The sequence below is a fragment of the Chrysemys picta genome, chromosome 1 (genome assembly GCF_011386835.1).
Source record: "Chrysemys picta bellii isolate R12L10 chromosome 1, ASM1138683v2, whole genome shotgun sequence".
Classification (NCBI taxonomy): domain Eukaryota; kingdom Metazoa; phylum Chordata; order Testudines; family Emydidae; genus Chrysemys; species Chrysemys picta.
Window position 1 is genome coordinate 170,130,582 of NC_088791.1, and position 25,848 is coordinate 170,156,429.

The window sequence follows — 25,848 nt, forward strand, 5'->3', positions numbered from 1 at the left end:
ACCGCCACCAAAATTCCAGCGTCTATTTGTCAATCCGTCTATAAGCCATGTAAAGCCACATTTTCAAAAGAAGTTTCTGAATCGCATATATATTGGTGTGTGCAAATCAAATAACAATGTATACAAATCAGGTAGCCAGTTACCTGGTTTGTGTGTGTGCAATGCAGGCAGAGCCCCTGACCATTAATGAACTATCTCCAAAATTAAATAGGCAGGGGGGTGGGTGGGTGTGTAACTTGCTCTTTGTGCAGAGTTTAAATAACTGTTTTTCCCTTTGTGCCAGTGCTATTCATTTGAAACCTTTTTTGATGGGGCATTGATTAAATTGCTCAATATATGAGTTTTACCTGCTGTGTCTGCTGCTTGCTACAGATTCTCTATTCCACCTTTTCTATCTCCATATTTTAATTTACAAGTGATCAGTGAGCCGTATATTGTGTTCTGATGGCAGATACAGCTAGTGCTCGGAATCCTCTTCCATGGCCTTTATATTATGTTTTTTTTCAGGTTTTAACATGACATGAAGGCTTCTGTTTTTAGTGGCTGAGGGTTAATTTATGTGCAGTTTTCAAACTATAATTGCCCTCAACTTTTAACATTTTTGTAACTAGTTTCCTCCAGGAAAGCTCAGCATTTATCTAGTGAAGCTCTTGCTTTTCAAAACTGGCCTGGGAACACAGAGATCAGATAATTCCTCAGCCAGAGGGATTGGAACTTGGGACCTCCTAGTTCCCAGTTTTTTCTGCTCATCAACGGGACACATGGCCTCCTCCTTTGTGCCTTATTACACAGGGCTTCCTGATTTCAAAGAGGTGAGGGGAACTTTCTTGGTCATTCATTCATACCCGTCCCCAGGCAGTGGCTGAAAGTTGTTACCATTTGATATCTGTTCAATGACCTGTATGAAACGAGTTGGGGTCTTAGTCAATTTCCTAGTGGGACTGAAGTCCACATCAAATGCAGCCTTACTATAGCTGTTACTGCAAGCCTCTACCATGTAGCAATGGGAACTTCTCAAATATCTGTTCATTCTCCTAAGGCAAGGCTGCAATTGTGTTGGTAGGGGAAGGTAGCAGGTCAGCCATTAATGGAGGCTTGATGAGCCTTTGGCTGAAATCTGCTGTCAGCCACAATGGCAGAGGCAGCATTTTCAGCCTTGACAAGTGAAGAAGAGGGCCTTCTGTAGCCCTTGAGTGCATCCTTCTGTCTGACTCCAGGGTGATACTTATGGGCTCTGGAAGGAGCTTCAGCAAACTTTCTCTGACTGGAAGGATGGTCCAAGACACTGAGATTCCAAGGGATGTGTGGCTGGGGTGAAACAGAGGGGGACTGGGGGGTGAATCCTGGAATACAAATAATGAACCCTTCCCCCAATTTGTGATTGCTTTCAAAGGTCTGTACAGCTAAAAGTGACATCCACACTTAATGCAAGAAATTAGCTATGATCAGGACAGCACTGATTCAGCAGTATTCTTCTGGGATGTGATGGGTTTTGGGGAGGAGGGAAGAGGATATGTTCACTTTGCAGACCCTTTGCAGCAAAGATTGAGAAACATGGGAGTTTAAATTGTTATTGCCCAAACTGTCGTGGCACTAAATATAATGTTAATTGACTACTGGAAAATTGCCCGTGCTGAGGTCAATGTTTACGCAGAGGTTTTTATAGCTGGGGTTTTGCTGTGGGTTTAGGTGAGCTTGGTACATGTGGATGTAAGTATTTGTCTCACACTGATTGTATTGAGCAGGCAGGAGGTTTGCAAAGTGTGACATTAATTCTCTCTCAGGGAAGTGGGATGGATCACAGTTCCCGCCTGTCTATCCTATCCTAGTAGTGTTTCCCATGGCCATGGGAGTGCCACAGCTCTGCTGCCCTTGGGGCTCGCAGTTATTGTTTATGCTGCATATCCAGGAATATTGTTGTGTTGTGAGGAGAAGCATTGTGAACTTGAAGGTTAAAGAAATATTAGAGGTAAAGTGAATCTGGGAGCTACTGGAGAGACAGCCAACCCCAGCCATTCTGATTCAACCATGGGTATAGAGAGGGACCTCATAAAATGTATAGAGGAACCTAGGATGGTACACCTCTACCCCGATATAACACGACCCGATGTAACATGAATTCGGATAGAACGCTGTGACAATGCGGTTCTGGCGGAACCCACCTGAGAGTGCCAACTCAGGACAAATTGCTTAAACAGGGCAGTTGCAGCCCAAGGCTGGGGTGTTTTCCACCTCTAAGGCAAACCAAACCAGCCAGACTAAGGGAACTTCGGTCTCACCCCACTGGCTAACCGCAAGTCTCTCAAGCAATCTCCTTAGACACTCCAGTTTCCCAGTATAACCACCAGTGCCACTCGTACGGGGACAAATGGTTATGAAAACCAGTACCCAAGTAACAGAAAAAGGTTCTCCTGATCCCAAAGGACCAAGCCCCAGACCCAGGTCAATATACAAATCAGATCTTTCACACAAATCACGCTGTTGCCAATCCTTTAGAATCTAAAATCTAAAGGTTTATTTATAAAAGGAAAAAGATAGAGATGGGAGTTAGAATTGGTTAAATGGAATCAATTACATACAGTAATGGCACGGTTCTTGGTTCAGGCTTGCAGCAGCAATGGAATAAACTGCAGGTTCAAATCAAGTCTCTGGAATACATCCCCCGCTGGGATGGGTCCTCTGTCCTCTGTTCAAAGCTTCAGTTTGTAGCAGAGTCCCTCCAGAGGTATGAAGCAGGATTGAAGACAAGATGGAGATGAGACATCAGCCTTATATAGTCTTTTCCAGGTGTAAGAATACCTCTTTGTTCTTACTGTGGAAAATTACAGCAAAATGGAGTCTGGAGTCACATGGGCCAGTCCCTGCATACTTTGCTGAGTTACAAGGCGTATCTGCCTTCTCTCAATGGGTCCATTGTATAGCTGATGGTCCTTAATGGGCCATCAAGCAGGCTAGGCAGAGCTAATCTCAGCTTGTCTGGGATGTCACCCAGAAGCATAGCATAAGTTTGCCATACAGACAGTATAGAGCCAATATTCATAACTTCGACCATAAAACTGATACACACATACAGACGGCATAATCATAACCAGTAAACCATAACCTTGTCCTAGACACCCCATTTGACCCCCTTTACACAAGATTTGGTGCCACTACAGGACCTTGGTTGCAACAATGATCTATACGGTCCCAGTTTATGTCAATAACGTCACACCCCCAACGCAAAATTGATGCAGGAAGGGATGACACAAACATCACTGACTGCATCCCAAGAGCTCCCCATCCTGGGTTCTGTCTCACTACGGCTAGTATTGGGTTAGAAGCCGTACCAGTGTATAACAGAAATGGTTTATCAAAATCATGTTTAACCACATGATTGAACCTCTTTACAAACCCAAGGTAAAACTTAGTTAGAACAATAGTGGATTGGATCTGCTCTGGCAGCATCGTCCCTGTATGTCTCATGTGATCTTGCCAAGAGCTAAAGAAAACCGCTACTTTATCCCCACAAGCTTGGGCAAATGTTTGGAACCCAATTAACATCAAATAAATGCAGATATTAATGTTCTTCATAGTACAGGAATCTTGGCATTTAGCCATGAAAGCAATATGGTAGTGTGCCTCAGTCTTCCTTTTCATACAGCACATTAGGTCTGGAATGTCTTTTCCCCTGTGAAAAGTTCCCATATTGTTTACAGGCATCAACTGTGAAACATCAATATAGCAAGGCCTTTTAACATAAAGTGTGTTTTCATGTATTCCTTTTAACATGTTCAAGGGATTCTCCAAAAGATTAGGCACATTGTACATTTTTACAGTTTGTGGCAATAGCAACACATTCATTACAAAATTTAGCCATAACAACAAGTTCATTGCAAGTGTCCATCTACAATCGTTTTTGTCATGCCACACCTTTGGCTCAATACCATTGGAGTTTGGGCATTTTAGGGTTAACCTGTGGCTTTCCTTTGCAAAATTTAGTTTTCTCTTTCCTCCTTGTCCTGCAGGATCAAACCCTGATTTCTCTTGCTTAACAGAATTCACTGGCTGATGGGGTGGGCCCTCTGTGCTAACAGCTATTAGCAAGTCCTTCCCCTCCCAGCCAGGCAAGTAATTTGCACTACCCCAGACCAGAGCCAGTCCACCAGTTTTCATATTCGTAACTGCTATCATTTCCAAGGCTGGACTCTGTCTTAAAGAGATACCACACAAATCCAAAGAGTCTGCGGGTGAGAGTTTGCTTGCTCTCCCCCGCATGCTCAAGCATTTAGCCATAAAACTGCTCTGCTCTGACACATCAGTAACCAAATCTGTCCTCAAACCCTGAAGCACAAACTGCTCATTTAAAGAATCAGAAAGGAGACATTCCTGTTCCAACACCATTGTCTCCCCAACAAGTTGGCCCCACACAGCCACTTGGTTATAGGGCTGCCTCAATTCCTTAACAACTTTTACTTCCTCTGAGACCTTCTCAAAGCTACCCACACTGGATCTTTTAAAAGGACAGTCAGTGGATCCATTTACAACAGACAATTTTTTGCTGCTAGGAACTGAAACTTCCTTGATTAAATCACTCTTACACCCTTCAGTTGCAGGGAACTGCTTGCACCGAGTACCATGAGGATTCCTTTCTCCAGGAGCTTTTCTAAGCAGCAATTCACCCCTCACAGAAATTCTGCCCTTACCCTCTTCACCTAGGGCTTGCTCTAAAGGAACACTTTCCTGAGCAACAACAGCCTCTGTCTGGGTCTTACTTTCATTCAGGATCACCTTTGGCCCATCAGGCAGATCTCTACACAATCCCCTTTCAGGCGAACCCATAGACTTCCTAGATAAAAGGTTAGAAATATTTCCCTTCTCTTTGCCACACACAAGCTTAGGAATTTTTTCCTTTTTGCTACAAGTTGTTAAATTGTCCGTAGGTACCACAACCAAATTACCTTTCTGCTCTCCTTGTGCCCTGGCTAGGGTATCACCCTGATCAGACAGAGTTGCTACACCCTTCTCCAACCACACATGAGCAACAGGCAAAATACAAGCACCAGAATTGTCTGATCTCTGGGATTTTGCTAAGACACTAACTGGATGCAACCTAGTTATGGTGCCATTCTCCCCAGCAGATGCAAACTTAGGACCATTCCCTTTCTGGGCTTTAGTTGAATCCAGAACCCACTCTGAGACAACTAAATTACTCTCAACCATCACAGGCCGAAAGGCACCTTCTGTCTGCTCCACAGATAAAAAAGAGTTGGAGACGCATTTTCCTTTACTAGACATACAGCTTGAGATTTCATTTCCCTTGTCCCAGCACACCGGGCTGTTCACAGACAACTGCTTGGAGACTGGGGTAGCTTCCTCCATAGGCAAGTTAATACCCCTGACAGACACAGGCACATTTCCTTCACTGTTACTATTCTTTGCACAGGAAACAGGTAAGGTATAGGGACACTCATCTTCCACTCTCCTTGCCTTCCCAAACTGCTGACTAGATAAAGCCATCAGCTCACAAGACTGCCTATGCTCATCCAAAATCTCCTTGTTCTCCTCTCCCTTCGCTTGATCTAATTCCAGATTTACTTCTGAGACATTAGATAGACATTCAGAAACTTCATTCACAGCCAAACAGCTACTTTCTAAAGACAAACTTTTGGAGAAACCCTCCATAGGCACAACCTTAGGATCAACCCTCTCTTGTGCCTGGTTTGTATTAACTTGACTGACCATAGCTTTAATATCATTTCCAATCATAATATCCTTAGGGATTATGTCTTTTACTCCCACAACCATGGTGCCCTCCAATCCCTTCCATTTCAGGTGGATTTTAGCCAAAGGCACCCTGACAAAATACTTAGATAAGGCTACAACAGTTACATCTTCACTTGGCAAATAATCTTCCTTCCTGACCAGACTTGCTTTAACCAGAGTAATATCTGCTGCGGTGTCCCTCCATGCCATACACCTCACTCCATTCACTTCTGCACTGCTAATAAACTCTGCGTTATTTCCCCCATATTTAGCTTTAATGTGAGTTTTAAGGTCAAATTCTTCAGAGACCACAGAAACAGCATTTGCACACAGGGCACCAATGCTGGGCTCTGTGTGGCTTGCCTGTGAGTTTACAACAACAGGGTTAGCATTGGCCCTGGCATTTGGGGTTGCTGGTTTTGGGTTGCCCTTCAGTGTTGGGCAGTCTGGTCTCATGTGGCCCAGGATACCACAGTGATAGCATGTAACCTGTTCCGTCCTGGGATGTGAGTTCCTACTCTCCGGGCCCCCTTGAACTCCTTTAGAAGAGTCAGGTTTATTTTTAAATCCTTCCCTCCTCTTGAACTGGGGAGAATGGTGATCAGTTTTCCCCGGGGTTTTACACCCTTCTCGAGCCCTGTTTTGGGTATGGGCATCCGCAATCTCTGCTGCCCGTAGGACTGACTCAGGGTCCCTGTCACACACAGCTGCTCTCACATTGTCAGGCACAATGTCTAAGAACTGTTCCAAAGTTATTAAATCCAGCAGTTTTTCAAAACTCCCATGCGCCTTGGCTCCCATAACCCACTTTTTAACAAAACCCATCAGCTTATGAGCACATTCTACAAAAGTACAATCCTTAGACATTTTAAACTCTCTAAACTTAACTCTGTAAGATTCAGGAGTAACCTTGAACCGCCTTAACACCGAATCCTTAAACCGCTCATAATCTAAGGCTTCTTGTTCCCCCAAGTCATTGAATACCTCCCTGGCTTTTCCAGTCAGTCTGGTCAGCAGGACAGGCATTCGCTGACCCTCAGGGATCTGGTACAGATTGCAGAGGCGTTCAAAGGTAGACAAAAACTCCTCTATATCCTCAGTATCATTGTAAATGGGACACATCCTTTCCCAGTTTTTCTCATGGCGGGGGGGAAGTGGAGTATCAGGTGGGGATGACTTTCTCCGCTCTTCCATTACTTGGAGCTGAAGTCTGGCCGTCTCCTGTTCCATCTTGTGAGTCTCCTGCTCCATCCTGTGAGTCTCCTGCTCAGCAGCGAGCAACTCTAGACGCCCCTTACGAGCTCTCTCTTCTCTCTCAGCAGCCTCCTTCTCTAATTCTGCTATTTTTTGCTTCTCCAGCAATCGAAGATCTGCTAGTTTCTGTTCATGCTCAAATTGCAGTTTACTTGTTGCCTTTTGCATCCTAATCTTTTCTGCATCTTCTGTAGCCTCAGGTAAGGGCTGTGCTCTTGCCCCCTGATCACTGGCTATTAACAGATTTCTCAGTTCTTGATTTGTAGCTTTCTTTCTAAAACTTATCCTCTTTTCTGAACACAAATTTTCCAGGGCTTTTTTGCCAAGTCCCTCATATGCTCTTTGCTCAGCCATTGCAGCAGCTCTTTAACCAACAAAACTCTCAATCCCAAAATTCAAATTTGGACAGCGCGGGGTTCTGACCCAAAGCTTAATTGACCTGGTTCTGTGGATCCTGCCGACTACGCCACTGTGACAATGCGGTTCTGGCGGAACCCACCTGAGAGTGCCAACTCAGGACAAATTGCTTAAACAGGGCAGTTGCAGCCCAAGGCTGGGGTGTTTTCCACCTCTAAGGCAAACCAAACCAGCCAGACTAAGGGAACTTCGGTCTCACCCCACTGGCTAACCGCAAGTCTCTCAAGCAATCTCCTTAGACACTCCAGTTTCCCAGTATAACCACCAGTGCCACTCGTACGGGGACAAATGGTTATGAAAACCAGTACCCAAGTAACAGAAAAAGGTTCTCCTGATCCCAAAGGACCAAGCCCCAGACCCAGGTCAATATACAAATCAGATCTTTCACACAAATCACGCTGTTGCCAATCCTTTAGAATCTAAAATCTAAAGGTTTATTTATAAAAGGAAAAAGATAGAGATGGGAGTTAGAATTGGTTAAATGGAATCAATTACATACAGTAATGGCACGGTTCTTGGTTCAGGCTTGCAGCAGCAATGGAATAAACTGCAGGTTCAAATCAAGTCTCTGGAATACATCCCCCGCTGGGATGGGTCCTCTGTCCTCTGTTCAAAGCTTCAGTTTGTAGCAGAGTCCCTCCAGAGGTATGAAGCAGGATTGAAGACAAGATGGAGATGAGACATCAGCCTTATATAGTCTTTTCCAGGTGTAAGAATACCTCTTTGTTCTTATTGTGGAAAATTACAGCAAAATGGAGTCTGGAGTCACATGGGCCAGTCCCTGCATACTTTGCTGAGTTACAAGGCGTATCTGCCTTCTCTCAATGGGTCCATTGTATAGCTGATGGTCCTTAATGGGCCATCAAGCAGGCTAGGCAGAGCTAATCTCAGCTTGTCTGGGATGTCACCCAGAAGCATAGCATAAGTTTGCCATACAGACAGTATAGAGCCAATATTCATAACTTCGACCATAAAACTGATACACACATACAGACGGCATAATCATAACCAGTAAACCATAACCTTGTCCTAGACACCCCATTTGACCCCCTTTACACAAGATTTGGTGCCACTACAGGACCTTGGTTGCAACAATGATCTATACGGTCCCAGTTTATGTCAATAACGTCACAAACGCGGTAAAGCAGCGCTCCGGGGGAGTGGGGCTATGTGCTCCGGTGGATCAAAGCAAGTTTGATATAACGCGGTTTCACCTATAACGCGGTAAGTTTTTTTGGCTCCTGAGGACAGCGTTCTATCGGGTAGAGGTGTACTAGGTGAAAATGGAGGACCAGTGCTATTCCATTGATAGAGGGGGCTACTCCTCCTTTGCAGCATAGTCTGGAGCGGGGGTCGGCAACCTACGGCACGCGAGCCGATTTTGAGTGGCACGCTGCCTGCCCAGTGAGAGGAGGAGGAGGAGGGGCCGGAAAGCGCCACGCTGGGGGAAGAAGGGGGACGAGGGAAGCTTGGCTGCCGCAGGATCAAGCTTCTGCCTCCTGTCCCCGCAGGGGAGAGCGGTGAGGGGGGGTCCTGGCCCCCAGCCCCACTCAGCTCCCCCGCCCACCGCTCTCCCCTGCGGGGGCAGGAGGCAGAAGTTTGATCCTGCGGCAGCCAAGCTCCCCGTCTCCCCCGTTTCTTCCCACAACATGGTGCATTCCAGCCCCTCCTCCTCCTCCTCCCCCCTCTCCCTGCTGGCGACGGCCCTTGCGAGGGGGAGCGGAGCAGAGCCGAGTGGCAGCGGGCTCCCTGCTCCGTAGAGGAGGCAGAGAGAGATAGGGACGGGCCTTGGGGAAGGGGGTGGAACAGGGCATATCCCTCCCAGCCCCCTGTCCTGAGCCGCTCAGGGCAGGGGTCTGGGAGCACCCCCACGAGCCGAGCACCCCAGCCCTCTGCCCTGAACCCCCCCCACACACCCAGCCTTCTGCCCTGCACCTCCACACACACCCAGCCTTCTGCCCTGCACCTCGAGTCGCCCCGCTCAGCCCGCTGCAGGCCTAGGTGAACAGAACCCCAGGCTGGAAGCTGGCTGAGCAGGCTGGCCGCGTAAGATCAGCATTTTAATTTAATTTTAAATGAAGCTTCTTAAACATTTTGAAAATCTTGTTTACTTTACATACAACAATAGTTTAGTTATATAATATAGACTTATAGAAAGAGACCTTCTAAAAAACGTTAACATGTATTACCGGCACACGAAACCTTAAATTAAAGTGAATAAATGAAGACTCGGCACACCACTTCTGAAAGGTTGCCTACCCCTGGTCTGGAGGGTGCCAGTCCCAATGCCTCTCAAGGAGATGGAAAACTCAGGATGGAGAACAGTGGAGTTAGTAGAGCGTATTTCTGAACTAACAGAGGGCTCTATCTGTTGGGGGGGGGGAGGAGAACCATCTCTCTCTAGACAAGTGGTCACATCAGTGACGTATCTGGATATCTAATTGTTTGTTTTGAAGACTGTATGCATCAGGGCAGAGGCAAAGGTACGTGTGCTGTTTCTTGGAATCACTAACAAGCAAGGCAGGAAGGAATGAGAGGAAGGCTCTAGGCAGAAGATGTTCAGTGAAATGGACAGAGAACAGCTCTTTCTGTCATTCTTTACCACTGTCCCATGACACTTATTTGTTCCTCATGTATCTGCCTGAGCTGGGTGACAGCTCATCACGTACCTAGGCGATACTGGGCTTCTGCGAGAGCCTTTGATGATACACCAACAGGAGCTGTGGGCGCTTGGCACATCTTAGGATCCGGTTCTGGGTATCTGAATTGTCTCTGCACCAACTAGATGCATGAGGAACGAAACTGGAATTAAAACAAATCATTGTTGCCCTATGGTTAAGGTGATGGAACTATAAGGTGTTTATCTTAGTGAGATCAGTCTGTAGCGCAGCACACACTAAAACAACTCCTGTGCGGCAAGGAGAATGGTTCTGAAACTAGCATTGCTTGAAGTCCGAATGGCTAGTCTGCTACCTTCAGTGGCTCTTCTGTCTGCACCATGTATGTGTTGGACGGCAGGATGGGCAGCAACTGAAAGATCCTCGGGAAAGAGGCCGCCTTGCCTTACCTTTCCATGGAGCTGTTCTCCCCAGTAATTCAATCGTGTCGGCCTGTTTGCAGGCAATAATTCATTGTTATAGGAACACTACAGCAAAGTGACAAGTTAATAACGGCAGTAATAATAGCAGGCAAAGCCTAATGCTATTTCCTCTTCTCATGCTCTCATCGCCCCAGCCAGCCGCCCATGTTGGCTAATGCAATTTGCAGCATTGCTAATCCAGTTTCAGCAGGAATTGTGTTCTATTAAAAGAGAATAACAGTAGCAGGAGCTGTGCTGCCATATTCCTTGCATCTCCGGGGAGATGGTCCTAGTGTTGAAGTCTCTGTCTCTGCTTCACTGTGATTGTATTTAATGTTTAAATCCTTGGAGAACCTTCCTCCTGCTTCCTGGCCCCTCCCTTGTCCTGTAAGAGCCCTAACCTGACCACCCCTTCTGCTGTCATTTCCTTCCTTTACTGTCTCCTTTATCTATTCTTAATTGCCTTCTTCCCTGCCAGCTAATTCAGTGGACTTACATCCTCCTTATCCACCCATCTTCCTGCTGCCAGTCCTGAGTCAGGAACGGTCTAAGGTACTTATCTGGCCCCCACTACCATAGTGCCTGAGTGCCTCATAAGGTAGGGATGGCCTGTTATTCCCATTTTACATACAGGAAACTGAGGTACAGAGACAGGTGAGTGACTTGGCCCAAGCAGGGAACTGAACCCTGGGCTCTCGAGTCCCAGGCTAGTGCCCACTGAACTGTCCTTCCTCTCTGGAGGAACTGACCGGGAGGAGGTGGATTCCAGTGGGAGTGCCCGTCTGCCACTAGTGAGTGGGGGAACAGGGCTTCCTTCAGGCAAGAGGCTCAGCCCATTCTGCAGGGTTCACCTTGGATGACACACAGCACCTGAGCAACTGCTCAGGAGGGTGCTGCAGTTCTGGGAGCCCCACTGCTGCAGGAAGTGAGGCATGGATCTTGTGCGACAGTCTTCTTGTAGAACCGGCTCAGATTGTCCTGTCCCTGAGCCAGGGAATCTTATCGGGAGGCAAGTCACAGCCCCATTTTCCTTCCCACCCTTTCCAGCAGTCCACAGACTGTAAATCACCCTTTACAATCCACCAGCCTAACACTCCGATCGACCTTTGAGCAGCATATTGTGTACAAGCCCTCTTTGTTTTTGTTTTTGGTTTCCCCTTCTACCCTCTCCCCTTTCCCTCTCTCACGTCAAAACAGCCACATTCTATCAGAGGCTTTTAAAACTAGGGCACTCGCTGGGAAACTCGATAATATTTCGGAAGTTCTCTCCGGGAGAGGTTGTTTCTGCAGAAGCTCTCCTCAAGGGTGACAATCTTCAAAGTGGGACAAGGCAGCCCTTGACTCCTCTCCCCTCCCTGTGCAGATGAGCACTCTCCCCTGGGACTCCCTGGGCTGCCCTTGGCAGTACTTGCACTTCCTGAAAATTCACCACAAATGCTCAGCGTTGCATTTCTTAGCTGACTTTCCCCTCCCCCCCTCTTTAAAAGAGAACGCTCTGCCGGGAGCGTTCTCAGCCACGTTAATTAGCTTGGGTCCTAGAATTTTTGATAGAAGAGCAAAGCCTCCTGTCTGCCCTCAGTGGGACTCAGGTGTTGATTTTTCTTGGGAGCTCTACAAGAGGAGAGCCTTAAACAGCCTTACAAAGAACAGCGCTGATAGATCACCTTTATGGAGCCTATTTATCTGCCGATTTCAAAGTGCTTTACAAAGGTAGGTAACTTTTTATTTCTGCAGATAAGGAAACTGAGGCACAGAAATTAACTGTCTGAACCAACACAGCAAGTCAGTAGGAAAAAAAAAAGCTGCCAATTGAGTCCTCTTTCCAGCCTCCCCTGCTGCAATTACTAGACTCATTGCCTCCTGAAACATACATTCCCTATGTATATTTGTGTTTATATCTGTGACGGGTTGGATCACAGAAACCCCCTTGGGAGCTGCCACCCGATGTGCAAAGACTACCCCTGCTTCTGTTTTCCCTGCCAGCTCAGGACTCCAGCACCCTGTCTTGCTGAGCCAGACACTCCCGTCTGGCTCCAGACACAGATCCAGGGTCTGAATCTCCTGTCCCAAAGCTGCAAGTTACCTGAAAACAGCGTACACAAGTGCGCTTGTCTTTAGCACTCAGATGCTCAACTCCCAATGGGGTCTAAACCCAGATAAATCCGTTTTACCCTGCATAAAGCTTATGCAGGGCAAACTCATAAATTGTTCGCCCTCTATAACACTGATAGAGAGATATGCACAGTTGTTTGCTCCCTCAGGTATTAATACATACTCCGAGTAAATTACTGAATAAAAAGTGATTTTTATTAAATACAGACAGTAAGATTTAAGTGGTTCAAAGTAGTAACAGACAGAACAAAGTAAGTCACCAAGCAAAATAAAATAAAATGCGCAAATCTATGCCTAATCAAACTAAATACAGATAATCTCACCCTCAGAGATGTTTCAGTAAGTTTTTCTCAGACTGGACACCTTCCAGGCCTGGGCACAATTCTTTCCCCTGGTACAGCTCTTGTTGCAGCTCAGGTGGTAGCTAGGGGATTCTTCATGATGGCTTCTCTCCCTCTCTCTTCTCTTCCCCCCTTTATATATCTTTTGCATAAGGCGGGAACTCTTTGTCTCTCTGGGTTTCCACCCCCCCTCACTGGAAAAGCACCAGGTTAAAGAAGGATTCCAGTTCAGGTGACATGATCACATGTCACTGCAAGACTTCATTACTCACTTGCCAGCACACACATATACAGGAAGACTCACAGGTAAATACAGCCATCTGCAGACAATGGGAGTCATCAAGATTCCAAACCATCATTAATGGTCCACACTTTACACAATTACAATAGGCTCTCAGAGTTACATTTTATATTTCTAGTTTTAGATACAGGAGTGGTACATTTATACAAATCAGATGATCATACTCAGTAGATTATAAGCTTTGTAATGAAACCTTACAAGAGACCTTTTGCACGAAGCATATCCCAGTTACGTTACATTCACTTATTACCGTATTTTCTCTAAAACCAGCTCAGTTACATTATATTGACTTATTATCAAGTTTTTATAAAACCATATAGACTGCACAACGTCACAATATCCATTACGTAGTGGCTTCAGCTGAAAATGGAATTATTTCCAGTTCTGTGGTATGTACATGCTGTACTCTGCAGCCATGTCACCTTGTGTATGATCCTGAGGGTCAGGGCTGGTCATGCTGCTCTGAGGGAGACCTTCAAGGACAGCACAGGGTGCTGCAGGAAGTTATGCTGGTGACTCAGTAGATGATGCTCTTTCTTGTGAGTTGATGCTGAAGCAATGCCCCAGTATGTAAGGGCACCATGGGGCTGGAGGCGTGTCTCTTGCATGAGCCATGAGAAGTGCTGCCCTCTTGTGATTATCAAAATTCCTCTACCATATTCTTCCCAAGAAGAGGGATGTTAAACCCTGGTGCCCTGGGGAAATTCCAGCTTGAGTAATTACCCGTTTAACCTCCCTAAATTGCCTCTGCAGCTTCAGTTGGATAACATTATAACATTACTCCTGTGTGTGCGTAGTGCTGCTTTGTGCTGTTTGTGTATTGTGTTCCACCCCAGAGCTAAGTGTCTTGTGTTTGACAGAACACAGCTACAAAAAGTCAATTAAACACACACTTCACACACACTACACTGTTGTGCTTGGTCATTGGTGGTTAGGAAACTATGCTAGCAGAACCAGATTTAACAAAGATTGATTTTAAATGGTTTCATTGCCAGTGTAAATGATGTGTTAGTGTTGTATCGAGAGCCAGTAATAGTGCATGAAGTTACCATCCTCTTTACTTTCTTCCTCCCTCCAGGGAATCCAAGAGACACAGTGGAGACTGGATTATGGTTTGCAGTTTATCTGTACGATATCTTCACCAGAACACACACCTGTTTCCCAGGGATCCCCGAGCAGATGTTTTGAGACCTATTAAGAGAGCTTTGGTCTCTTGACAGCTTAGCAGAGATGCTATGTAGCTGTGTGTCTCCACATCACTGCTCCCACTATCCATGGTGTTTTGCAGTGCAGTACAGCAGCCATCCTTCCCTCCCCCTTCCCTCCCCCCACCTCTCAGAATAGCCCCGGATAGGCTGCATTGTAGAACCTGGAATTGTAGAGCCAAATTATAGAGTCAAACCCTTTTCTGTCTTTCTGTTCAGGCCAATCTCACATTGAAGGGGTGGGCAGTTCTGCCTGATTAAGGACTTTGAGGTTTGGCCTATGGAGGATACAGTGCCTAGGACACCTGCTCTCTTGCCATAACCACATGAACACTACCTCAGGCCAATACAACTACTATGTCTCACAAACGCATCTAAAGATGAACCGTAAAGCCACAAAAGAAATAGCAAAGCCCAGATCTGTATTGAAACAATCTCCCTGCTCCTGTCTGACCGAGCCAGGACCCCGGAGTACTCTGTACCACGACTTCTCTGTCATCCCTGTCAGCTATTGCAGAATTTAAAGACTAGAAAAAGTATTTTAAGCCCTTCTGGATGCAAAAAGGGCCTTGTGAATGTTGCCTTATGCACTGCTGTGGTGTGGCTGACAGGAGTGGAGGTGATCAGAGCAATTCCGCACCTGGTAACATACGTGTAATAAATCCCCACAATACTTCGTTTTCTATCCAGCGTGTAGGGTGGAGGATTTATCATCCTGTGTCAGGGATAGCACCAGACTCCTTCACTCTCGACCTGATGCTGGAACTACCTATCTGGCCCTTCAGACACGCATCTCAAAACACACCCACCAATCTACTGTGTGTATGGCTTCTTGGTTATGGGAAGGGAGCAAGAAACAGACCAGAGGCTTTGAAAACTAGGGCAATGGCTGGGAAACGCTCCCAGGTGTTGGGGGAAGCAGGAACAGACACTCTCTGGGCTGCCCTGGTGCTCTGCAACGTCAGGGTGTTCCTGTGTGTGCTGAGAATTGCTATGTATTTTGGTCTGGGAGTGCACTTTTGCCACATCAGTGGAATAAATCGTGTCCAAGTGAGACATGGGTCTGTTGCCCAGAAGCACCAGGCTTAAAAATATCCCTTCTCTGTCCTTCCAGCTCTCCTCCCCTTGAAATGCTATAGTGTGGGAAGAAAATTAGGAGGGATTCTTAAAAATCTCTTTCCTATTTTTCATGTTTCTAAATATAGGTACATTATATGCCATGGGCGTGTGTGTATAGATACAGTATGCTCCCACAACACACAGCATGTGTGTATAGTGCATTTTAATAGATATAAGCAAGCAACTTAACATATACAGTTGTTATAGCAACTGAGGTTTCCTTAGCAACAGTTGCAGAAAATAATCCCGTACCAATTAAAAATAAACTGTTGGAAAGGGGGTTGAAGGGGGAGAAATAGAGCTGCTGAGATTTGCCTTCCTTTTCTATTGGTTTTTATCCCAGGCACTGGAGGACTGGTTATGACTTGAAATAACCTTTTCCCCACCTAGAATGAGACAAGGAGGTGAAGTGGGTCTCAGTGCAACCTGCTTGGTGGATTGGGCTAGGAAGAACATAGCAGCATGAGCCTAAACCTCTCCATTAAGTCAGTCCCCAGAGAGGAAAACTGGGGGCTATTCTCCCCCCCCCCCATCCCCTGCTCCCAGTATGCCATTCCATAACGGAGTTATCTAGTCTTTATTAGCATACTGATTAAAGCCAAAGGCAGTACAGGCTCCAGGGGAACTTTTCTGTGCTACCAGGATGCATATCTTCAGATGTTGTCTTAGAGCAGAAAAGTGTCATTGTCATGGGAGCCTCTTCCTTCCATTTGATGCTGTTTGTACATACCCTTCTCTCCCCCAGGCTCCTCCCCACACACATTTGGCTTGGCTGACAGGGCAATTGAGACTATAGAATTCAGTGGTAGCTTGGTGAAGTAAAAAGTAATGCAAAACAGAGACCCATTGCCCCAGTGAGAAGAGACCCCATTGCATCCTAATAAGTAGACCTTGTGGGACAGATACTCAGCTGGTGTAAATCGGCAGCGCTCCTTTGATCTGAATGAAGCTGTGCTGACTTGCAGTCCTGTATTTCTGTGGTACCTCTTGTCCCCAGAATGCTTTGTAAACTTCAATGATAGATTTACAAACTGTGTACACAATCCCTTCTCCCAGCACAAAAATGCCTCCACTTCTGGAGTGAAACACAGCAGTGGAATTACCAGGTACAGCAGTGCTACACAGCCATTTAGGAGAAGACCTACAGATCATCACTAGGCAACAAAAGCTGCAGATAAAATTTAGGTAGAGATTGTAATTACCTGATTTGGACCTTGGTACCAGGGTTAGTTAAAACCCTGACTTCTGGGGCCATTAAAGAGCCAGTGGCACTTGTCACAAGCATCAGGAGCAGTATTTATAAATCTGATGGCATTTCCAGTAGCAAAGAGAACTGAATGCTGGGGAACCAGTTCGGTGCTGACTTGGAGGGAAAGATGCCACCTGCCAGAAGCACCAACACTCACTCCCTGCAGCATCTGGAGGTCTCCTATCTGAGTACTTCTGGGTCTGACCCTGTTTAGCCTGTGTGGTGTGATGAGATCCAGTAGTGCCTTCAGTGCTGAAACTTGGGGTAAATCACTTCTAACTATGGGGTCTGGGTTCCCACATCCTCTTCCCCTCCCTGCCCTGACCAATACTTACTTTATGCCAATCCATTTCCTTCTTGGGGAGGAACTCTGCCCCACTTTCCTAGACCGGGGAAGAAGGGAGATGGACTGAGTCCGAGTTGCCCGGGCCTCGTGTGTCTCTACTCAGACCCTGCTCCTCACTTCAAATTGTCATTCAGTGGGATCTAGGGCATACCAAATACCAGACAGCCCCAAAATTGCAGGAAAGGCACCTTTATAGAGATGTAAATACGCTGAACTATTTTGTTTGTGTTACAGTAGTTCCTAGGGGCACCAGTCAGGAATTAAAGCCTATTGTATTAGACATAGCCCGTGCACATACAATAAAAAGACTGACGCCATGATTCTTGTTTCAGCATAGAGAGGGCAGCAGGGTTTTAAACCCATTATTCAGAGCGGGTCTAAACACAGTGGCTAAAATACCAGTGGGTGCTGTGCCTTGCATACACTAGTGCAGCCACCTTCGTTACCACTCGGGGAGCTGAACTGGTGGAGGCAATGGTGGGAAGTTGAGAGAGTCGCGGTCTTTGCCCCCGGTCAGACAGTAAGCATGTGGCAGAACTTGGGGCAGAACTCCTGATTCCCTGCCATGGGCTCTGACTGCAAACCAGACTATGCTTCCCTCCTCTTCCATTCCAGCCGAGTGTCTGTTTCTCATGTTGCTCGTGTTTTTAATGTCCGTATTGATCTGGTCCCAAATAGCCTTTAAAAAGCTTTCAGTTCAGTGAGATGAATGGGGTGTGGCAGGGCACACGTTCTATCTGCAGGTGGCTTTCTCGGGGGCTGGGTCAGCAGCACGGCGGTTTGCGCAGGAAGCGTTGGAAAAACAAGTGTTCATTTAACAAGTGCAGCCCTAGGGACGGAGGAATCTGAAGTCCCTGGAGAACAAATGATATGTGTGAATCTCCTGCTAGACTGGATGCCTTAATCCAGGATCCTTCTAAGGGGGCCTGAGGCAGCTGTGAAAAACCAAGCCTCTCGCTGAGGGAGGATTCAGGAGTTCATTGAGGTGAAGGAGGAAACTGGGAAGAAGATTTGATACAGGGCTCTCTAAATTCCTGTGGATCAAAGGTCCTATTTAGCCTTATGCAAGGAGATCATGGATGAGACTGCAGGTGGCGGGAGGGTTGTCATCTTTTTTTGTTTTGTTTGTTTGTTTTTTCTCTGTGTTAATGACCTACCACTTCTCATCCTTCCCTCTCCTTGCTCCTAGTGACCAAGCTACAGGTCAGCAAATCAAAGCGGAGCATCACCCTGGTGGAGAACAGGCCCATCCCCCTGAACTGCTCCGTGAAATCGCAGACCAGCCCAGACTCTCACTTTGCTGTGCTGTGGTATGTCCACAAGCCATCCGACGCTGATGGCAAGCTCATCCTGAAGACAACCCACAGCTCTGCTTTCGAGTACGGCACCTACGCCGAGGAGGAGGGGCTACGGGGGAGGCTGCAGTTCGAGCGGTCCTCCTCTGGAGGGCTCTTCAGCCTTACCGTTCAGCGGGCAGAGGTCAGTGACAGCGGCAGCTACTACTGCCATGTGGAGGAGTGGCTGCTCAGCCCCAACCATGCCTGGTACAAGCTGGCGGAGGAGGTGTCTGGGCGAACTGAGGTCACCGTCAAGCAGCCAGGTAACACGGACTCTCCCGGGCAGTTAACTTTGCCCAAGAATTGCAGCTGAACTAAATCTTGTCCGCACTAAAGTTTTGCCCAGTTGAGCTAAATCCTTCTCCCCTTCCTCCCTCTCCCCCGCTAAACCTCTGTCCCCAGACTGGACCCAATCACACCTTCCTCGCTTCACAGCCTGGGCCTTTGCCCCCAAACTGGAAGCCAGGCTTCCCTTCCCACTTTGCCAAACATCATCCCACTGCTTGCTGTTGCTCTTGGGACGCGCCTCCCCTCCCAACCAGAGTGCTGGAATCCGGTAAGTTCCTCTGTGCCTGGGGTGATGTGTGGTTAGCAAGCGGCGCAGGTGTTCCTGCATAAAGGTCATTCATTCCCACTGGGCCTGGGCAGCTAATAGGTTCCACGCCTGTTTCCGTCAGCCCCAGAGATCCTGTTGCATACATGCTGGGCTATAGTCAGTGAAACCTCTCAGCCTTACTCCGTCATGCTGAAGCTTAGAGCCGCTGTCACTCTTCCTGTTGCCCCCCAGGAGCACCCAGGGTTTGCGCACGTGTGTCCCGTTCACAGCCTGAGTCCGCTCTACTCTCATCTGTATCATCTGCATTCGTGATGTCTGTCTCCTCCCTAAACCACGTGGAGCTCTGCAGCTCTCCCTGCCATGAGGGAGTGACACAGGCCAGCCCCTCCATGAAGCTTCCCCTTCAAATGGGGACCCTGTCCTCAAGGACTCTTTCTCCCTCTGCCCCTCGCCCCCGCCCTCCCCCCCCCCACACACACACACAAGGAAAGCCCAAGGGGGTTCAGGAATGGAAGCAGACTGCTGGGATAAGGAATATACCTGGGGATGAGGTTTAACGTTGTGTTAAAGGGAGATGGTAAAGAGGTATAGGGTATTTCACAGCCTGCCTGTTCCCACAGCAGAGCCTTGCACAGGAATTAGGAAGTGTGATTTACCAGTCCATGTAGTCCTTTGAGAACTGGATACTTTCCACATAGCTGGCACCTGGAAATGGAGTTTTACAGGAAACTGGATAAGGGGCACCATGCTGGGATGGGGGATATTTGCTGAAGTGGGATGGTCGGTAGTCTTGCCTGGTACACATCTTGACCTGCCGTGTCTCCACACTGTCCTACTGTCCACTCCTCCCTGCCTCACACTGTCCATGGCCTGCACTCTCCATGCAACCCCATCTCCCCACTGCTATGTTTTGATTTAGCCGTCGAGTCATTAACCAGCAAAATGGACACTGGCATTGGGAGCACATGCCTGAAGAGTTAGGGAGAGAAGAAGCTGGATTGGGTCTGAGTGAGGACACAACGGAAGGGGATCTGCCATGAAGAGGGAGGTGTGAACAGGCTGGGGCATTTTACATTGTGTTGAAAGTAGGGGATTGATTGGGGGGAGGAGGGGGGAGGAAGAGGTGGGATCAGCAGTTCTCGTGGGGTGGATCTTTCTGGAGAAGGGGTTGAAGATGCTTTTAGTTGTCAGTGGCTTTGTCTTGACAAGGAAAAGTGATCAAGTTGAGGTTGGGCTTAGCTACACAGGATGGCTCTTCCTATGTCAATGTTAAGTAAGAGTGTAACTCCTTCAGTGTAACTCCTGTTTGAGACCGTGTCCTGCCGCTGGAGTGGGGACTAGTGACCTAATGAGAGGGAGCAGGCATGTGTGTGCCTGGCAGAGCTCTGCATGCAGGGCTTTTTCATCTCCAGTTTGATTTTACTCTCTGCCAATATCCCGACGGGAGCGTGTCTCAGCTCTCTTGCACTCTGCATGAGAGATGAGTAATGAGTTTAATGAGGTGGGAAGCTGGCTGCCAGGGAGAGAGAAATCTGCTCTGCTGGTGGTTTCCATGGCAGAGGATGTCACCGGCAGAGATGGGAAATGGAGATAATAAGGATGTACTGAATTAATCAGGGTCCTACCTCTCTCCGCCAAAGCGGTCATCAACCATAGATATGCAGAGGGCTGTTTATATGTGGGGGAGGGAGGCTCTTTAAAGGCTGACCGCTTCCCCCATCCATGTCTCACTCCAGAGGCATATTATCGGGGCCTCCTCCTGGAGGAGGAACCTGCCTTGCCCAGACAGCTAGGGGACTCCAGCTTCCTCTGCATGTGAAGAGTACCTTGTGGGGGTGACTGCAGCTGAGGAAGAATACCTTCTAGGTCTAGGGGAGGAGGAGGGAATGGCGCAGCTGGGAGGCAGGTCTGCAGAATGATGATATGAGCTGAACTGCTCATCTGCATAATACTTGACTGGTAATCAGTCCTTCAGCGTTTCAGCAGTCGGGGCCTAGGCAGGACAGAGCAGTTATCCTACAGCTGTAGTGTAGCCAGTCTCCAACCTCTAGGTCAAGTGTTGCCGTGTCTATTTACCCAGGCCATGAAACACCACAGACAAGAGTATACCTCTACCCTGATATAACGCCACCCGATAGAACACGAATTCGGATAGAACGCGGTAAAGCAGTGCTCGGGGGGGGGAGGGGGCTGCGCACTCGGGTGGATCAAAGCAAGTTCAATATAACGCGGTTTCACCTATAACGCGGTAAGATTTTTTTGGCTTCTGAGGACAGCGTTATATCAGGGGTAGAGGTGTATATGGCTCAAGGGCCAATTGGTCACCAGACCCAGCTGTTCACAGCACTGCACGGATCCTCAGACTCTGGTCCAGAGAAGTACAGATTTCAAAGGGTGGTTGAGGGGGGTTACATGCCTGGGGACCTATGTGTGATGGGAGGAGGAGGGTTGTAACCCACTATCAACTTTGCACCCCTAAATCTTATGCCACTAAGTGTTATGTGAGACCCTTTAGCACCCATCTCTGTTCTGTCATGACAGAACATCTACTGTACCAGGGAAGCTCAAACCCTGCCCTTTCTGAGGGTTTGCATTGGCAGCTTGCTAGGAGTCTGGGATACACACATTATGTGCATACACAGCTGATTGCAGCCACCCTTGGTGTCAATTAAGTTGTAGGTCAAATGGAGGAGAAATTCCTAATCTAGTGACACCAGGTGTGACCCCTTCAGCTCCAGATAGTCTTGTTGGCATGTTCTGAATCCCCAGATCCTGTTAGAGGATTGCTTTGTCTCCAGTACCTCTCTGGCCTCCCACACCATGGGGATTGAGTGACTTTGTATTTATGTCACCTGAGAAACAAAGGGGCCCTAAGAAAATTAGGTGCCCAAATTCCATTGAATTTCAAAGGGATTCAAACTAACTTCCTTTGGCTCCTTTGCAAATCCTAGCCTTGTCTTTTTTACCACACCCAGAATTGTGTTAGATGGTTCACAGAACAAATAGGAAGCTCCGGGGAGCTGAGAGCCTGAGTTTAGATGTGCGTGGGGAGGCGCACACAGCTGGGAAGGGATTGAGGTGAGGAAGGACAGCAGTTGTTGCAGTCATGTCATTGTGCTATTTTTTTGGTCTCTGTTCCCACCCCAGACAATCGTCTGCAGGTGAGCCAGACCCAGAAGAACCTCACAGTTCTGGAGAACGAGTGGGTGACACTGGAGTGCGCAGTCACGAACCGGACCAGCCCTGCTTCGCAGCTGTCGGTGGAATGGTACGTGTGGAAATCTGGCCACCCAGAGAAAGAGGCAGTGGCACGGCTGAGCCGCCAGGCCACTCTGCAGTACGGAGACCTGGCAACACTGAGCGACCTGAAGGGCAGGCTACATTTGGAGAGCCCTTCCCCAGGCCTGTACCTGCTCACCCTCCAGAACATGATGGTGCAAGACAGCGGAGCCTATGACTGCCGCGTCGAGGAGTGGCTCTTGAATCCCAGCAATCAGTGGTACAAACGGGCAGAAGACCTCTCTGGGCTGACTACTGTCACCGTGAAACAGCCAGGTAACTGGATCCTCTGGGTCACGTTCATCGGGCTCTGGGACTTCATCAGAGAGATCCTTCCCCTCCCTCCCAAACTGTGAGGGTCCTAACCTGGCTTGCCAGGCCTCTCCTCATCACCCCCCTGAAACCAGAAATCTCCCACATAGTGAGAAATGGCGTACTTGACTATTCATTGTTATAATGGCACATCAACCACCTCAAAGCACTCCCCAGACATGACAGCTTGGCAGCCCCATCTCCAGCGGGCATGTGAGGGAGCCATATCTCACTCCAGCCTGAAAGTGTTATCTGCTAGCTCAGGACTGATTTAGGCATGCTGGGGAGGGAGGGGAATGGCGGCAGTGTGACTCTTTCATGCTCGTTGCCAGCTCCCTCCCTGTTTCTTTGCTTTGTTCCCTCACCCCATGCGCTGCAGCTGAGTTGGGGGGAGCAGGACTGGCAGCAGCAACAGCTTGAGCTAACTTCTCTGTGTCCCTTCATTGCTACCATGCTAATCTGGAGGGAGAACACAGGGGTACTGCAGACACAGCAATCCTCTAATAGGATTTGGGGATTGGTTGTCTTCCTCCCTGATATTGCTGGAGGGCCTATGAATTTTTTTTAAAACACCAGCACCACCCTGACCCTGAGGTGCAGCAAGGGGGTGAAGGTGGAGAGCGTGGAATTTATATCTAGATATTTTTTCATTTCAATCATTCCAATGACTTGCATTGCATATATTTTACACATTGTTAAGGTTCTGGTTTAAAATGTGACCTCGTGTGACGTAGTGATCTGTTTAAAGGGACCTTATGGTCTTGTATTTGCATCTGATGGGAGATAATTACATGGGTTGAAAGCCTCTTCAGGCATTCAGATCAGAGCTTTTATCCAAGCTGTTTAGCAAGATGGATCATCGCCATTCTACAGATGGAGAAACTGGAGCACGGCAATATTGTGACCTGTCCAGTCTGGGAACAGAACTCCTGGCCCTCTACCTGATGAGGGGGTTAGGAAGCAATTTCTCCTGTGAGGAGGTTATTTCATAACTGCTCACTTTTGCGGCTTCTTGCATCTTCTTCTGAAGCATCTGCTGCTGGCTGCTGTCAGAGACAAGGTACTGAGCTAGATGGGCCACTGGTCTGATCTGGTTTGGCAGTTCCTGTGTTCCCTGCTGCTGCCAAATACACACTCGTGCCATGTACAGCAAAGTGACAGTGGGAACAGAACCCTTCCATGGCCTTTCCAGAGCCTGTGCAAGCTCTGCAGGAGGTGTATGTCTGAAGCCTTTCACTCATTACAAGAGCCCCTGGCTGGAAAGTGAAGCCAGACAAATTCAGACTGGAAATAAGACACACATTGTGAACAGTGAGGATAATGAACAACTTACCAAGGGAAGTGGTGGATTCTCCATCCTCTGAAGTGTTTGAATCAAGACAGGATGTCTTTCCAATGAAATGCTCCTGTTCAGCCAGAAATTTTTGAGCTTGATGAAGGAATCACTGGTTGAAATTCTCTGGCCTGTGCTAGACAATCATAATATTCCCTTCTGGATTTAAGACCCTGGGAATACAGTCATTGATTGTTTTTTACACAGATGCCCAGGATATTTCATTGGGACTTCTCCATGGGGATGTGCAATGCTGCTGGCAAAATGTCAGGAGACTGGGAAGGTTGTAGCAGGGATGTAATTCCTTGTGGAGAGGATTTGTGCCCTACAGGGGGAAAATGCTCTCTCAGGGATTATGAAAATCATATCCATGAAATCGTGGCTTGGGAAACTTTTCCAAATGAGCTGGCTTGAGCAGAAAGGACCTAATGTCTCCAGGTGATTACTATGTAGATTACACATACTATAACTACGATTATATATAAATCTCCATTTGGGCTGAAACTTCCCAGACCTGATCTAAGCCCTGAGATGAATGATTTAGCAAAGTGTAGAAGGAAATCCCTTCAGCCCCTTTTAAGCTGTGAAAAGTGTGTGTTTGCGTTGGATGGGTGGGGGGAAATAGGGGAAGAGGACTACACTGATTTAGATTTAAAGAAAAGCAACTTTTTTTGCTCACAAGTAACTCAAAAATGGCTGAACAAAAGCTCCAAACTTACTGTGTCACTCATTCTTCCATGAAAAAGAATCTCTTTGTTCTTATGTTTTGCGAATCAGTAGTTGTGAGCAATTGGAAAATACTCACTGAGCATGGTCTGAAGTAATCTTGTAGGTAACTTGCAAAAAGGAAGAAAACTGGGTTTTTGCCCTTCCTGTATTTGTTGCTTTATGAGGAGGCCTGGATTTGCCTTGCTTGTGTTTATCTTAGAAATATCAAGAATCTCAAGGTATGTCTTCTCCATTTCCTTCTGAGGCCTCCCTGAAGGACACGAACTCAAACCATTGGCATGTACCTGCAGCCTTACATCACCTGCATGAAGCTTCTTATATGGAAATTTCCTTAGGACCATCTCAAACACCTAAGAACGGCTAGAAAGGTGCCCTGTTCCTGCAAATCCTAAGAGCCCTAATCCAGCAATGCTTGGGAGGCCTGGAGGAGGGGATCCTGCTAGCTGCAAACACCACCTGCTGCCCTTTAGAGGGAAATCCTGATGCTTCAGACCTCAAGTTCACAAAAAAAAAGAGTCCCACTTCTGTGAACTTCTTTAGACTCTCAGGATGGGGTCTCCACTGCTGTAGAGAGTTGTAGGAGAGCCAAACTCCTATTGTCAGCTTAACGTCTGCAGGAAGTGGGGCAAGGGCAATGCAGGTGCAGAAGATTTTGAGGGTTGATAGTATGAGGGGAAAAAGTCCCTCCTACTTCAGCTACTCCCCATTGTCCATGAAGGGGACCACGGGGAGTGGAGACTTTCTTCCCTATTCCACCCCTTTGTCAGCCTTATGCCTGGTCTACACTACAAATTTAGGTTGACATAAGCCACGTTGGGTCAATTTAGTAATGTATGTGCCTACACTACCGAGTCCCTTCCGCCGACTTAAGTGGCCTGTAAAATCGACTTGTGCACTCCAGCTCTGCGAGAGGCATAGCACTTAATTCAAGATCCATGGGTCGACATGGGGATAGTGTAGACACTGCGTTGTGTAATTCGAATGAATTGGCCACCAGGAGGTGTCCCGCATTGAGAGCTCACCAGCACAGCTGATCATGGAGACTCAAGGCCGCAAATGCGCTCCAGCATGGAGTACACAGGAAGTGGTGGATCTTATTGCTGTGTGGGGAGAAGAGTCTGTGCAGGCAGAGCT

The 25,848-nt window shown here is 47.6% G+C and overlaps 1 protein-coding gene across 4 annotated transcripts in view; it reads left to right on the forward strand.

Moving 5' to 3' along the window:
- Positions 1-25,848, forward strand: part of IGSF3 (immunoglobulin superfamily member 3) — a 164,184-nt gene that overhangs the window by 127,258 nt on the left and 11,078 nt on the right. For all 4 annotated transcript variants that reach the window (XM_005310171.4, XM_065589576.1, XM_065589578.1 and 1 more), the window contains 2 exons: positions 18,358-18,768; positions 22,209-22,616. In XM_005310171.4, the coding sequence (XP_005310228.2) occupies positions 18,358-18,768; positions 22,209-22,616 (819 nt within the window). The remainder of the gene's footprint in view (positions 1-18,357; positions 18,769-22,208; positions 22,617-25,848) is intronic.